Source organism: Nematolebias whitei, chromosome 10, assembly GCF_014905685.2.
Source record: "Nematolebias whitei isolate Nwh7 chromosome 10, NemWhi1, whole genome shotgun sequence".
NCBI lineage: Eukaryota > Metazoa > Chordata > Actinopteri > Cyprinodontiformes > Rivulidae > Nematolebias > Nematolebias whitei.
In genome coordinates, this window is record NC_056507.1 from 48,621,565 (window position 1) to 48,635,766 (window position 14,202).

The window sequence follows — 14,202 nt, forward strand, 5'->3', positions numbered from 1 at the left end:
CAGAGGTACGCTGATAATGGTCCAAATAAGCGACTTCAGTGACAGAAAAACGAAGATCCAAAAGTTGTTGTCTGTCATACACGAGTAGAGAGTTGATGTCACAGATGTGAAATGCAAAAAACAAAAATAATCCGAACACCATCAGCAGAGGTGGACTGCAAGCCATGTACACGGGCGCCATCTTACCGGACGTACCAATATATATATATATATATATATATATATATATATATATATATATATATATATATATTAATCCTGCTAATGAACTTTTAATGAACTTCAGTTCACCATTAAATCTCTGATGTAGAAGATTCTACAAAAACATCTTTTTATACTTAAAATTTTATAGGTTTTCTTCATCATTTGATGTAGTTGCACTCGTGTGCTTTTATTGTTCAGTTTAGATGTGTGGTTTTGTTTCTTGTATACAGATTATTTTTTTTTATTTTTAGCTTTGCTTTAAAGTTGAATCCTTGTTTGTGATTTGTACATCTGTGGGTTAGAATAAAGTTGAACTAAAGGCTGTATCTCTTCTTTAAACATATTTGAGGGAAATATTCCTGAGAGATCCAATAATTTAGTGTCTTTATGATTTTTCAGCCGAGTTAACTTTAATTAACAGATTATTTAATAAAGTCATTAAGCCGGCACAGTTTTAAAAAAAAATCTTCACTGATTAAAAAAACATTTTTTAAATATACAAAATCTTTGAAAAAATAGTTTCAACCCTCTGTCCCAACCCTTGCCTGACGGGACTAGAGCTCCGAGCCCCGGTGGCTGGGGGAGCTCGGAGCCGGGAAGGTGACGCCTAGCCCGCCCTGAGAGGGTGCCGAGGCTCCGGTAGAGAGGACCGCGGAGCTCCATCTAGCTCGCTCTGAATTTTGTCGTCAGCCACCATGCACTACAAATGCCTGCATTTCAGCATTAGACCACGGTGCTGTCATTATTGGTTTTAAAATCTTAAAAATAGGTCCAATCGCTCCTCCGAGTTCGTGTAATTGCAAATGGCAGATCATTGTTTTGAAAAGTTTCTCAAAGAACCAGTGACTCCACCCCCTGACCAATCAGTGACCGACAGTGTTATGACATCACATTTTGGTGCCAGCTCGGCTTGCTTGATACCCCAGAGAAGAAGGGACTGAAAAAGGGGCCAGTTCCATGAAAAATTGCTAGTGGAAAAAGCCTTGGAACCGCACCAAACCGAATCAAACTGTGCTAAAGAGGAGCTAAGGAAAAGGGGCTTTAGAGACAGTTTTGGTAAATGAGGGTCACAGTGCCATGGCCCCCACCTTCAGCTACCACCCATGGCACTATGCACCCAACTCATATGGCCCCATCAGCAGGTGCTGGGCACATAAGAAGGCAAACTCATATAAGTATTTTGGGCTTAGCACAAATGAGGAACACTAATGAAATGAAGAACATCAGACAAAACAATGCATTTATAATGGATTTCAGTAGTTTGACTTTTCCCTTCAGGAACAGTAGAGTTCAGTATTGAGAGGTTATGGGAGCCTGTAAACAATTCTGAAAAGTAGAAAAAAAATTTGAAGCTTTTTCATGCCTTGCACAGTCATGTTTATTCACAATACCCAAATAAATACTTTGATAACAGTCTATCTGTTTTAAATTGTGCTCTTTAAATAAATATGACTTGACTTGACTTAAATAAATAAATTAAAATAAACAAAAATGAATATGTGGCTGAATTTTTTCCCTATGGGTTAATACAATACCAAGATAGAAAGACATCAGCAATGCTCTTAGAGAAGCAACGGTTGTTGCTCATCTGTGGAAATGTGAGGACACTTGGTGAGAAGGTAGTAGAAAGTTTTTTTACAGTGACAAAACCTAAACTTTGGAACATACCTGGTAGCATCTTGGCAGAACCATGACAGCACCAGGTATCTCTGCAGGTTGGAGGTTGATGATGCGCAGGTCAGATCCCTGATTCAGGAAATGGAGCTGAAGAGCAACCAGCTTAGCTGTCTGGACACAGTGAGTGGCCTGACGTACACACGAGTCCTGGGAGTCACAGACATAAACACACACTGAGAATGTCTCCTGCATCCTGAAGTTAGCAAAGAGAGGAACTCCAGTACCTTGGAGAAGCTCTCTGCAGCATCTTTCAGCAAAGCCAACACCTTGGTCAATGAATTCTTCAGATCAGGAGTGACAACTGTTAAAGAAAGCCAAAATGAGAAAAAACAAAACAAAACTGTGATCAGAGCAGATGGTCAACTACTACTAGTTTCTGATGTTACTGATATTCTGACTCACCCCACACTCTAGACTCTATCATTTTCAGCTGCGTCCTGGCTGCTATCTCATGGTTTTCTCCGATTTCCCTCCTCATACTGAAACACAAAGCCACCATGTTGTGCTTCTCACTGTCTGCAGGGAGACAGCGCTTGATGTAATCTAGCAAAGCCATCTTCAGACTGGAGCTCTGCAGGAAGAGGAAGGAAGAATTTTGTTGTTCTGCAGTCAATATGAAGGTTTAAATACAAACCGGATTCCAAAAAAGTTGGGACACTAAACAAATTGTGAATAAAAACTGAATGCAATGATGTGGAGATGGCAAATGTCAATATTTTATTCGTAATATAACATAGATGACAGATCAAAAGTTTAATCTGAGTAAATGTAACATTTTAAAGGAAAAATATGTTGATTCAAAATTTCACAGTCAACAAATCCCAAAAAAAAGTTGGGACAAGTAGCAATAAGTGGCTGGCAAAAGGAAATTGAGCATATAACGAACAGCTGGAAGACCAATTAACACTAATTAGGTCAATTGACAACATGATTGGGTATAAAAAGAGCTTCTCAGAGTGTCAGTGTCTCTCAGAAGCCAAGATGGTAAGAGGATCATCAATTCCACTATTGTTGTGCAGAAAGATAGTGCACCAATACCAGAATGGTGTTACCCAGCGTAAAATAGCAAAGACTTTTAAGTTATCATCATCAACCGTGCATAACATCATCAAAAGATTCAGAGAATCTGGAACAATCGCTGTGCCGTAAAACTCTACTGGATGCTCGTGATCTCTGGGCCCTTAAACGTCACTACACCTCAAACAGGAATGCCACTGTCAAGGAAATAACAGAATGGGCTCAGGAATACTTCCAGAAAGCGTTGTCAGTGAACACAATCCACCGTGCCATCCGCCGTTGCCAGCTGAAACTCTAAAGTGCAAAGAGGAAGCAATTTCTAAGCAAGCTCCACAAGCTCAGACATTTGCACTGGGTCAGGGGTCATTTAAAATGGAATGTGGCAAAATGGAAGACTGTTCTGTGATCAGATGAGTCACGATTTGAAGTTCTTTATGGAACACTGGGACGCCATGTCATCCAGACCAGAGAGGACAAGGATAGCCCAAGTTGTTATCAACACTCCGTTCAGAAGCCTGCATCACTGATGGTATGGGGTTGCATGAGAGCTTGTGGCATGGGCAGCTTGCATGTCTGGGAAGGCACCATTAATGCAGAGAACTATGTTCAGGTTCTAGGACAACAAATGCTCCCATATTGACGTCATCTCTTTCAGGGAAGACCCTGCATTTTTCAACACGATAAGGCCAGACCACATTCTGCAGCAATCACAACGTCATGGCTACGTAGGAGAAGGATCCAGGTACTGAAATGGCCAGCCTGCAGTCCAGATCTTTCACCTATAAAATCAGAAGAACCAAAATAAACTTTATTGGAATTGCACCGAGGTACAATGCGAATATGTACGTACAGTCGTCCGAAAGATGGGTGGAGTACACGAAGCTGCAACTACGGGAGAGCGCGGCCATTTTATCCTTATCAGATAATAATCTTAGATAGGAAAAGTGGGAGAAACATGAGGGTAGGTAGTGGTATTACAAAAAAAGACCTTTCACATCTTGTCTATCAGAACACGATTTGAGATATCAAAAAACTCTACCAGCAAGCACAATTAAAACATGATTACATTTGCATTTGACATCGAGGTGTTGAGATTTGTCCATGAGTCTTTTTTCAGATCAGCCACAGTTTCTGAAGATGTTGTTCCAGCCAGCAGTTCTGATAAGCTTGCACAGAAAGTTCTCGGGGGGGAAGATAGATGAAGCTTTTGTCCTTGGGTACTCATGTCCCAGGAGAAATTTGATAGTCAGCCTGTCTCCGAGGCCATTGGGAGTCTGATTCAGATAAGCTTGATTTTTGTTTTATCTTGAGGCAGACAGATTTTTTTCTTCAGCCTTGAGTCCATCTGGGCGTTCTGGTTCCGAAAATGCCTAATTGTGGGATTACATTTCGTTGATCCATGCTATGAGTCACCTTCAAGGTCGAACCCACCACGCTGACGAGTCCCAGAAGCCGCAGGTGGTCAACGATTCTCAATCGCCTCCACCTTATGGTTAAGCTCGTAGACCAGACGATTTAAAGTTCCCATAGCGAGGACCAGAACTTCACACTGACTCTGAAGCTTTTCCATGGCCAAAACTGCTGCCGATGTCTTTTTCAAAAGTCGATAAAACAGAGCCCCGCCGATGCCAAAAAACAGAGTCCCTGCTATCATAAATCCAAATATGTAAACGTCTTCAACATCCTCGAGACAAAAGAGTAATGCACATCAATTGCCAAACTCCCCACGAATCCATGACGTACCCCACAGCATGAGTCTCAGCTGGACACGCTGGTTCCCCAGGACCTTGTCGTTTTGATGAAAAAATCTTATCAATAGAGTTGAACGCCCACGATACCAAATCCATAATCTTCTTAATTTATGTTCGGGAGATGAGACCCAGGAGCTTCAGACACACAGAGAGCAGAGCAGGAAGAAGGGAAAAAAACGGGGGAGGAGAAACAGAAGCTGCCACCTCAATGAGAGCCTGAGAGGAAAGATAGAGAACATTTGGCACACTATAAAGAGGAAGGTGCGACAAAGAAGGCCCAAGACGATTGAACAGTTAGAGGCCTGTATTAGACATGAATGGGAGAGCATTCCTATTTCTAAACTTGAGAAACTGGTCTCCTCTGTCCCCAGACGTCTGTTGAGTGTTGTAAGAAGAAGGGGGGATGCCACACAGTGGTAAAAATGGACTTGTCCCAACTTTTTTGGGATTTGTTGATGCCATGAAATTTGGAAAGAACAGATTTTTTCCTTAAAATGATACATTCTCTCAGTTTAAACTTTTGATCTGTGATTTGTGTTCTATTTTGAATAAAATATTGACATTTGTCATCTCCACATCATTGCATTCAGTTTTTATTCACAATTTGTTTAGTGTCCCAACATTTTTGGAATCTGGTTTGTAGTTTACACACAAGACAAAATCACCAGCAACACATTTAGGCTGATTATCACCAGAATATATGGGCTGATGAGGAATGGAGTCATCACAGCTCTGTCTTACCATTCTTGACAATTGTGTGTTCATATAGAAGAAGACTAATCCTGTCAATATAGTGGAGAGACACACTAGTGTTCCTCCTGGTATTACAGCAGAGGGAGTCGAATTTCAGGTCACCTCTGGTATTGATTCAAGGGACTTGGATTTCATAGAGCTGCATTCAATTCAACTCAATTCAAATTCAATTAACTTCAATTACAAAATACATTATTAATCCCAGAGGGAAATTAAATGTTGATGTAACTCATCAAATGGAAGTTCGCTTGATCTTGACCAATACACATCCTCAGTTCTGGGTTATATTAGTACATGTACTGACACCGTCTCCACTATCAGAAATGTTAAAAGCTACCTAAACAGAAAACCATGGCTGAATGCAGAGGTGCGCACCCTGCTGGAAACCAGGAACACTACCTTCAGGTCTGGAAACTCAGAGGAGCTGAGTAGGACAAGAAAAGAGCTGGTTGCTGGTATTAAGAGGGTCAAGGCCACATATGCACAGAGGACCGAGGGTCAATTCATCTCACAAGACCCTCGGAGCATGTGGAGGGGCATTAAGTGCATAACAGACTATAAAGGAACGAGCGAACAATGTCCCAAAGACCCATCTCTGCCTGATGCCCTCAACAAGTTCTATGCACGCTTTGAAGACCCGAACAGACCACCCAGCACCAGACTCACCTCAACACCAGATGAAGAGCACCTCAGCGTGACCTCAGCAGAAGTAAGGAGTACTTTCAGGAGGATTAATCCGCACAAAGCAACTGGCCCAGACAACATCCCCGGAAAAGTGTTGAAGGAATGTGCTGATCAGCTCTGCAAGGTGCTGGCAGACATCTTTAACACCTCACTTACCCTGGAGACAGTTCCCACCTGCCTGAAGACTGCCACCATCATCCCAGTCCCAAAAAGCTCTACAGTGTCTGGTCTGAATGACTATCGGCCAGTGGCCCTCACCCCAATAGTTGCTAAATGCTTTGAAAAACTGGTCATGACTCACATCAAAACAACCATCAACATCAACGAGGACCCTCATCAGTATGCATACCGTGAGAACCTATAAACAGAGGATGCCATCTCCTCTGTGGTCCACACTGCGCTCAACCACCTGGAGCAGAAAAACTCTTACGTCCGTATGCTCTTTGTGGACTTCACATCCGCCTTCAACACCATGATCCCCCAAACCCTGATGGACAAACTATCCAGACTAGGACTAAGCCCCTCCATTTGCAACTGGGTACTAGACTTCTTAACAAACAGACCACAGTTAGTGAGGATCCACAACTTCTCCTCCTCCACCATAACCCTCAGCACTGGCTCTCCTTAGGGATGTGTGTTGACCCCCCTCCTGTTTACTCTGCTCATGTATGATTGTGCAGCTACCCATCCAGGCTGCCATATTGTAAAGTTTGCAGACGATACAGCGGTGGTGTAATGCATCACAAACAATGATGAGTCCAGCTACAGGCAAGAGGTGGAACACCTGGAGAGCTGGTGCAAAGAGAATAACCTTCACATCATTGTGAAGAAGACAAAGGAGATGATTGTGGACTTCAGAAGGAACAAAAACATCTACACCCCCCTGAACATAAAAGGATCTGCGGTGGAAGTGGTCTCCAGCTACAAGTACGTGGGTGTACACATGAATGACAACCTCAGCTGGAGCAACAACACCACCAGCCTGATCAAGAAAGCTCATCAGAGACTACTTCCTCAGACGGCTGAGGCGAGCTGGTCTGGGAAGCTCAGTCCTCACCTCCTTCTACAGGTGTGCAGTGAAGAGCATCCTGTGCTCCAGCATCAACGTGTGGCATGGAGGCTGCACAGCTGCAGAAAGAAAAGCTTTGCAGAGAGTGGTGAAGGCTGCACAGAAGTCTGTTGGAGTCGGTCACCCCACCATCACATACATCTACACCTCTAGATGCAGGAAGAGGGCTACCTGCATCATGAAGGACCCCACTCACCCAGCACACACACTTTTTGCCCCACTCCCCTCAGGAAGGAGGTTAAGGAGCATTAAGTGTAGAACCACTAGACTGAGGAACAGCTTCTACCCTGAGGCTGTTAGGCTCATGAATCTCTAACTAGAATAATCACTGTGAAAAACCATATCATGTTGCTGCTGATCTGTTTCATGTTGCTGCTGATCTGTTTCAATGTTGATGTGTTCATGCGTGCACATCTGCTCACAGACTCATGTTCATGTTTGTGCTGATGTTCAATGTTTTTATGTTATGAGTGCTTAGTGTGTATTTAATTGATGTTTTTCTTGGTTCATATCTTAGATGTTATTACTGTTTTTCTTTTACATTTTATTGTTGGATGTAACTGGGACCCCGTGTACATAATTTCGCTTCACCACATGTACCACATGAGGTGCGAATGACAATAAAGAAACTCTGACTCTGACTCTGAACTCATCATCCTAGTTTCATTAATGAGTTGTTATAGATGCTGATGGCTGTGGGCAGGAAGGATCGTCTATTCGTCTAGACTGTCTGTAGAAGCCCTGAACAGGTCCCAGTCTGTGGTGTCCAAACACGTGCGTAGCTCCTCCACAATTTCACTGGTCCACTTTTTGGATGTCCTCACCACAGGTTTTGAGAGCTTCAGTCTCTGTCTGTATGCAGGTATGAGGTGAATCATCTCATGATCTGAGAGACCCAGGGCAGCACGAGGCACAGCACGATAAGAACCGCTCACTGTGGTGTAACAGTGATCCATCGTGTTTCCTTCTCTGGTCGGGCATTTAACAAACTGTTTATATTTAGGTAGTTCATGCCTGAGGTTTGCTTTGTTAAAATCTCCAAGGATTATAACAAGGGAGTCCGGAAAAGTCCGCTCTACACTCGTAATCTGGTCCGCGAGCGCGCACTCAGCCTCGTGCACGTCCGCGCACAGTGGGATGTAAACAGTACGAGTACGAGATACTGTAAAGTTAAAAGTTAACGGGAAAAATCTAAAAAAGTTCAATCTGGTCCTCTGGACATTCAAAAAACAAAACAAAACAAAGCAAATCAACAAAAAAATGTAGAAACGTTTCGTCTCTCATCCGAGAGACTTCCTCAGTCTGAGGTGCTGTATTCAGCTCAGTCTCTTAAATAGCACCGTCTCAGAGTGGATCAACCAGTTTTGCTGCTGACAACCAAAACCAGCTGATCACATGCTCAAGAAGGACCATCAGCCTAACAATGGATCATTAGCACACTGATGGCTGTTTACTACTCACAGAGGGCTGAGTGATACTAGCAATCACAGCATTGTAAGAGGGGGACAGTTGAACACGTAGGCCTCCACCCCTGTTTAACGATGGACGATTTCTTTTCACAAAGATGGCCTCCTTTACTCCTCTCTCAAACCATCGTTCCTCTCTGTCCAGGATGTGAACATCTTCATCTCTGAAGGAGTGACCGCTGGCCTGGAGATGAGTGTAGACCGCAGAGTCCTGGCCTGATGATGTTGAACATCGTTAAACAGGGGTGGAGGCCTCCGGGTTCAACCTGACCCTGCCCACCCACTGCTCCAGTCTAGAAATGAGGATCTTGTGGTCAATGGTGTCAAAAGCAGATGTAAGGTCCAATAGGACAAGCAGCACAGAATCACCTGCGTCTGTGGATATGAAAATGTCATTAAAAACCTTCAGTAGAGCAGTTTCAGTGCTATGGAGAGATTTGAAGCCAGATTGGAATAACTCAAGGATAGCGTGATCCCCCAAAAACTGTTTCAACTGAGACTCCACAATTTTTTCCAGTAGTTTAGAGGTGAATGGGAGTCTGGAGACAGGCCGGAAGTTGGACATGACTGAGGGATCAAGGTTAGGTTTTTTCAGGAGGGGCTGGACAGCAGCATGTTTAAAAGTTTTTGGCACCACACCTGAGGATAAACTGCTATTCAGAATAGCGAGAATAAAAGGACCCAAGGTAGGAAAAACTTCCTTTAGTAGTCGAGGGGGAACCAGATGGCTTCATGCTGCACATTACCTGCTCCAGAGAGGACAGAGAGATGGGCTCAAAGTGGTCAAACACAGCCACACACTGAGATTGGATGGACAGATCATGAGCTGGTGGAGAAATGAGTGCCCGGGCGTTTGCCACTTTTTCTAAAAAGAAATGGAGGAAGTTTTCACACAGCTCAGTTGAGGCTTCCAGAGGTGAAGGCTCACTGAGGTGTAGAACTGAGTTCAGGGTGGAGAAAAGAACTCGGGGTTGTGGGAGTTGGAGACAATTAAATCAGAGAAGAATTTACATTTGGCAGCTTTAACGGTTTTCTGATAGTGACGCCAACTCTCCCTTAACATTTGAAAAGACACCTGGAGCCTGTCCTTCCTCCACTTTCGTTCAGCTTTGCGACACTGCCGCCTAACGGCTCGCGTGACGTCATTCAGCCAAGGCTCTGATTTAAGTTTCGTTTTTCTGGTCTTAAGGGGAGCAACACGGTCCAGAACATCTAAACAGGCAGAGTTGAACTGAAAGGTTAGCTCCTCAGTGGTAAGAGACACAGGGAACTGTTCGATCCTCTCAGAATTAAAACTTTCATTAAAACGAGCAGCAGTGAAATGGTTAATGGAACGCGTACGTGCAGGAACGCACGTCTTAGCCGTAGGACAAGGGGGGATGAAGTCAAACAATACAGGCATGTGATCTGAAAAAACATTGTCACCTATTTTCAAATTAGAAACAGAGACATTGCGTGTTAAAACGAGGTCCAGCGTGTGACCATGTTCCTGGGTGGGACCGTTCACCTGCTGAGCTAAGCCAAAAGAGTCCAATAAATCTAGAAAGTCCTTCACTAAGGGCTTCTCCTGACAACACACATGCAAATTAAAATCACCAATAAGCAAAAAGTGAGTGTATCTCTGTGTGATATCAGCCAAAAAGTCAGAGAATTCATTTATGAAGTCCTTAGAACGAGGGGGGCGGTAGACAAGTGCACACAGAACCGTAGGACTTATAATACTAGCATGGGGGAAGGTTAAAGAAGCCAGGGAGATGGTACGGCAGGAAGAGGAGAGGTTTGCTAAAGGTGTGAAGTATGTTGCCAGATTTAAAACCAGGAAGCAGAAAAGCGAATATGAAGAGGAAGTTAGAAGAGTTGGCATTGGTCTGTCAGAGTGTGCAGTGGATGAGTAAAGAGAAAAAAACAGGAAGAGAAAGGCGAGGCTCGGCCCCGTATGAGGGAGACAGAAAAAGACCACCCGCTGTGGTGGGGCTGTATTGGTGCCTGGACATAGACGCAGGTCAGTTGAAAGTCACATGTTTGCAGCAGCCGCAGGAAGAGGTTTATCAGAAAAGGGGGGAAGAGAGAGCTTTTATGGATGATATGAGTCAGAGGATGGCAAGGGAACAGAAGGAGCAGGAAGAGTGGGTCAGCTATAAGAGAAAGAGACGTCTGGAGGAAGAGAGGAGGTCAGCTGAGAAACAGACAGGAAGAACTCAGGAAGATGAGGAAAGTGATGGAAAGACGGAGACAAACACGTATGGTGGGGCTGAAGGTGGTGCAGAGAAGTTGTCGGGAGCAGTGTGGAGGAAGAAGAGCGAGTTGAAGGTCAGGAAAAAAAATGAAGTGTTGTAAACAGTTTATTTTTGGGGTCCGTAGCTTACGATAGCGAAAAGCACGAACACACACACGGGTAGAGCTGAGAAGGAAGTCCTCACGAGGTGTGAGGCTGTGCATAAGAAAAAAGAGTGAGAGAGGGGTTAACAGGAATGAGTGGAATTTTTGAATGACCCACGAAGGGAGTGTTTGTTAAATAAGTGTGTGTGTAAAAGATAACAACTTAATTAGTGAGTAAAATATCTAGTTTGTTGGGAATATTTGTTATAGTGTAGTTTTTGTGAGCAAACTTAGTGTGAAAGTGTGGATCAGGTGAATAAGATGGGCATTTTAAAAAGTGGGGAGGAGTGAATATCATTAAAACAACAAATAGGTTTAGTTCTGGTAATGTGGCCCTCGTTGACATGATATCTGGCCCCAAAGAAAATGTGAGAAATAAAGTACTTTACTGCTTGATTAGGATGTTGATAGCACAACAGAGAACAGCAAATGAGGCCAACTACACTTGTGGAACCTGTGACCTAGAAAAAATGTTTGGTATCAGATTTGAGTTCATGTAGTTTTCATGAAGCTCATTCACAAAAAATACTGCTACTTTTTAATTTTTAGCTAGAGCTTCACACCCTTGGCATTGCAGGGTGTTCAACTCATTTCCACCGAGGGGCCACATCTGGCCTGCGGGCCTCGAGTTTGACACGTGTGTTGTAGAGAGTTTTGCCTTAGATTCTGATTTTAGTGTTAACATTGTGTTTTTACTTTCACTGTATGAGGTGCTGTTAAAGTCCTTGTGCTGGCCAGAGTGCGAGATGGCCCGGCTGGAGGCAGAGGCTGACAGATGTTCCAGAAATAGAAATGGCTATCAAAGAACTGAGTTTGAACTTTATTAGTCTATGTGTAACCTGAGATGGAGAACTTTACTAATTGGTTTTTGCTATTTAGGTGAAGGTTTCTGTGAAGTGCCCTGAGACAACTTTTTGTGTGGTTTAGAGCTATATAAATAAATAAAATAATAATAACAGAATTGAATTGGATTGCTTTATTTTTAAGCTAATTTTAATCTCTCTTTCTTTTACTTTTAAGAAAAAGTTGACCTGAGTGATGTCCTGATGCATGCTCAATAATCCAGGTAGAAAAATCTAAAATAGTTAAATCTGGTCCTCTGGACATTCAAAAAACAAAACAATTGTAGAAACGTTTCGTCTTTCATCCACTACAAGAAGGTGCTATTTATAAGACTGAGCTGAATAGAGCACCTCAGACTGAAGAAGTCTTTCGGATAAAAGACGAAACGTTTCTACAATTTTTTGTTTTGTTTTGTTTTTTGAATGTCCAGAAGACCAGCTTTAACTTTTTTAGATTGACCTGAGAGAGTTCTTGAATCGGGAGGGATGTTCTGGCAATACAAAGAATGCACACAATAGTTTACATGGTTATGAAAGGACCCAAAAGCAATTGTGGTTTGACATCTTGGATATCTGGTTTTGGTCGCACAGTAGTATATCATATGTTGACACAAAAAAATTAGGCCTGCTAACAATTGTGACTTTTATGAGACCACCGGATAGAAAGAACTGTACCTCCAGATGAGTGTGGCACCTGGGGCTGAAAGACATCCTGTTCTGCTACAAAACAATGAGAGCATGATCTAAGTTTTGAGTCATGAACTGAACTGAAACAAAATGGCTGCTGGGTCATAAACTGGTCTCTGTGGAACTTTAATTTGTCCAAGTGGGGGATCTGGACTAACATCATGTCAAGTCATGTGGTATGGACTGTGGTGATGAACTCTTGAACCCTGAACATGCAGTATCTCCAAAGTCAGGCTGGAGAAAACCTGGAGCAGTGGTCAAGCAAATGTCACTATGACATCTGCGGCCTGGATGAAGTGTCGGATTCACATGTGATTTATGATGGTGGGATGGCTCCAGTTTCAGGATGGATGCAGCATTTTGCTCTAAAGTAAATGCACTTACATAGGCACATTTTTTCAGACATAACAGCATGACTTTTACAAACCGGATTCCAAAAAAATTGGGACACTAAACAAATTGTGAATAAAAACTGAATGCAATGATGTGGAGACAGCAAATGTCAATATTTTATTCGTAATATAACATAGATGACAGATCAAAAGTTTAATCTGAGTAAATGTAACATTTTAAAGGAAAAATATGCTGATTCAAAATTTCACAGTGTCAACAAATCCCAAAAAAGTTGGGACAAGTAGCAATAAGTGGCTGGAAAAAGGAAATTGAGCATATAACGAACAGTTGGAAGACCATTTAACCCTAATTAGGTCAATTGACAACATGATTGGGTATAAAAAGAGCTTCTCAGAGTGTCAGTGACTCTCAGAAGCCAAGATGGTAAGAAGATCACCAATTCCACCATTGTTGCACAGAAAGATAGTGCAGCAATACCAGAATGGTGTTACCCAGCGTAAAATAGCAAAGACTTTTAAGTTATCATCATCAACCGTGCATAACATCATCAAAAGATTCAGAGAATCTGGAACAATCGCTGTGCGTAAGGATCAAGGCCGTAAAACTCTACTGGATGCTCGTGATCTCTGGGCCCTTAAACGTCACTGCACCTCAAACAGGAATGTCACCGTCAAAGAAATAACAGAATGGGCTCAGGAATACTTCCAGAAAGCATTGTCAGTGAACACAATCCACTGTGCCATCCGCCGTTGCCAGCTGAAACTCTACAGTGCAAAGAGGAAGCCATTTCTAAGCAAGCTCCACAAGCTCAGACGTTTGCAATGGGCCAGGGGTCATTTAAAATGGAGTGTGGCAAAATGGAAGACTGTTCTGTGATCAGATGAGTCACGATTTGAAGTTCTTTATGGAACACTGAGACGCCATGTCATCTGGACCAGAGAGGACAAGGATAGCCCAAGTTGTTATCAACGCTCTGTTCAGAAGCCTGCATCACTGATGGTATGGGGTTGCATGAGGGCTTGTGGCATGGGCAGCTTGCATGTCTGGAAAGGCACCATTAATGCAAAGAACTATGTTCAGGTTTTAGAACAACATATGCTCCCATCTAGACGTCATCTCTTTCAGGGAAGACCCTGTATTTTTCAACACGATAATGCCAGACCACATTCTGCAGCAATCACAACATCATGGCTACGTAGGAGAAGGATCCGGGTACTGAAATGGCCAGCCTGCAGTCCAGATCTTTCACCTATAGAGAACATTTGGCGCATCATAAAGAGGAAGGTGCGACAAAGAAGGCCCAAGACGATTGAACAGTT

General features: G+C 43.0%; 1 protein-coding gene across 1 annotated transcript in view; it reads right to left on the minus strand.

The window, feature by feature from the left end:
- spg11 (SPG11 vesicle trafficking associated, spatacsin) overlaps window positions 1-14,202 on the minus strand; it is a 413,741-nt gene that overhangs the window by 6,241 nt on the left and 393,298 nt on the right. The window contains exons 39-41 of the mRNA XM_037683759.1: window positions 2,284-2,452; window positions 2,106-2,182; window positions 1,873-2,028 (exon numbers count right to left, since the gene is read on the minus strand). Of these exons, the coding sequence (XP_037539687.1) occupies window positions 1,873-2,028; window positions 2,106-2,182; window positions 2,284-2,452 (402 nt within the window). The remainder of the gene's footprint in view (window positions 1-1,872; window positions 2,029-2,105; window positions 2,183-2,283; window positions 2,453-14,202) is intronic.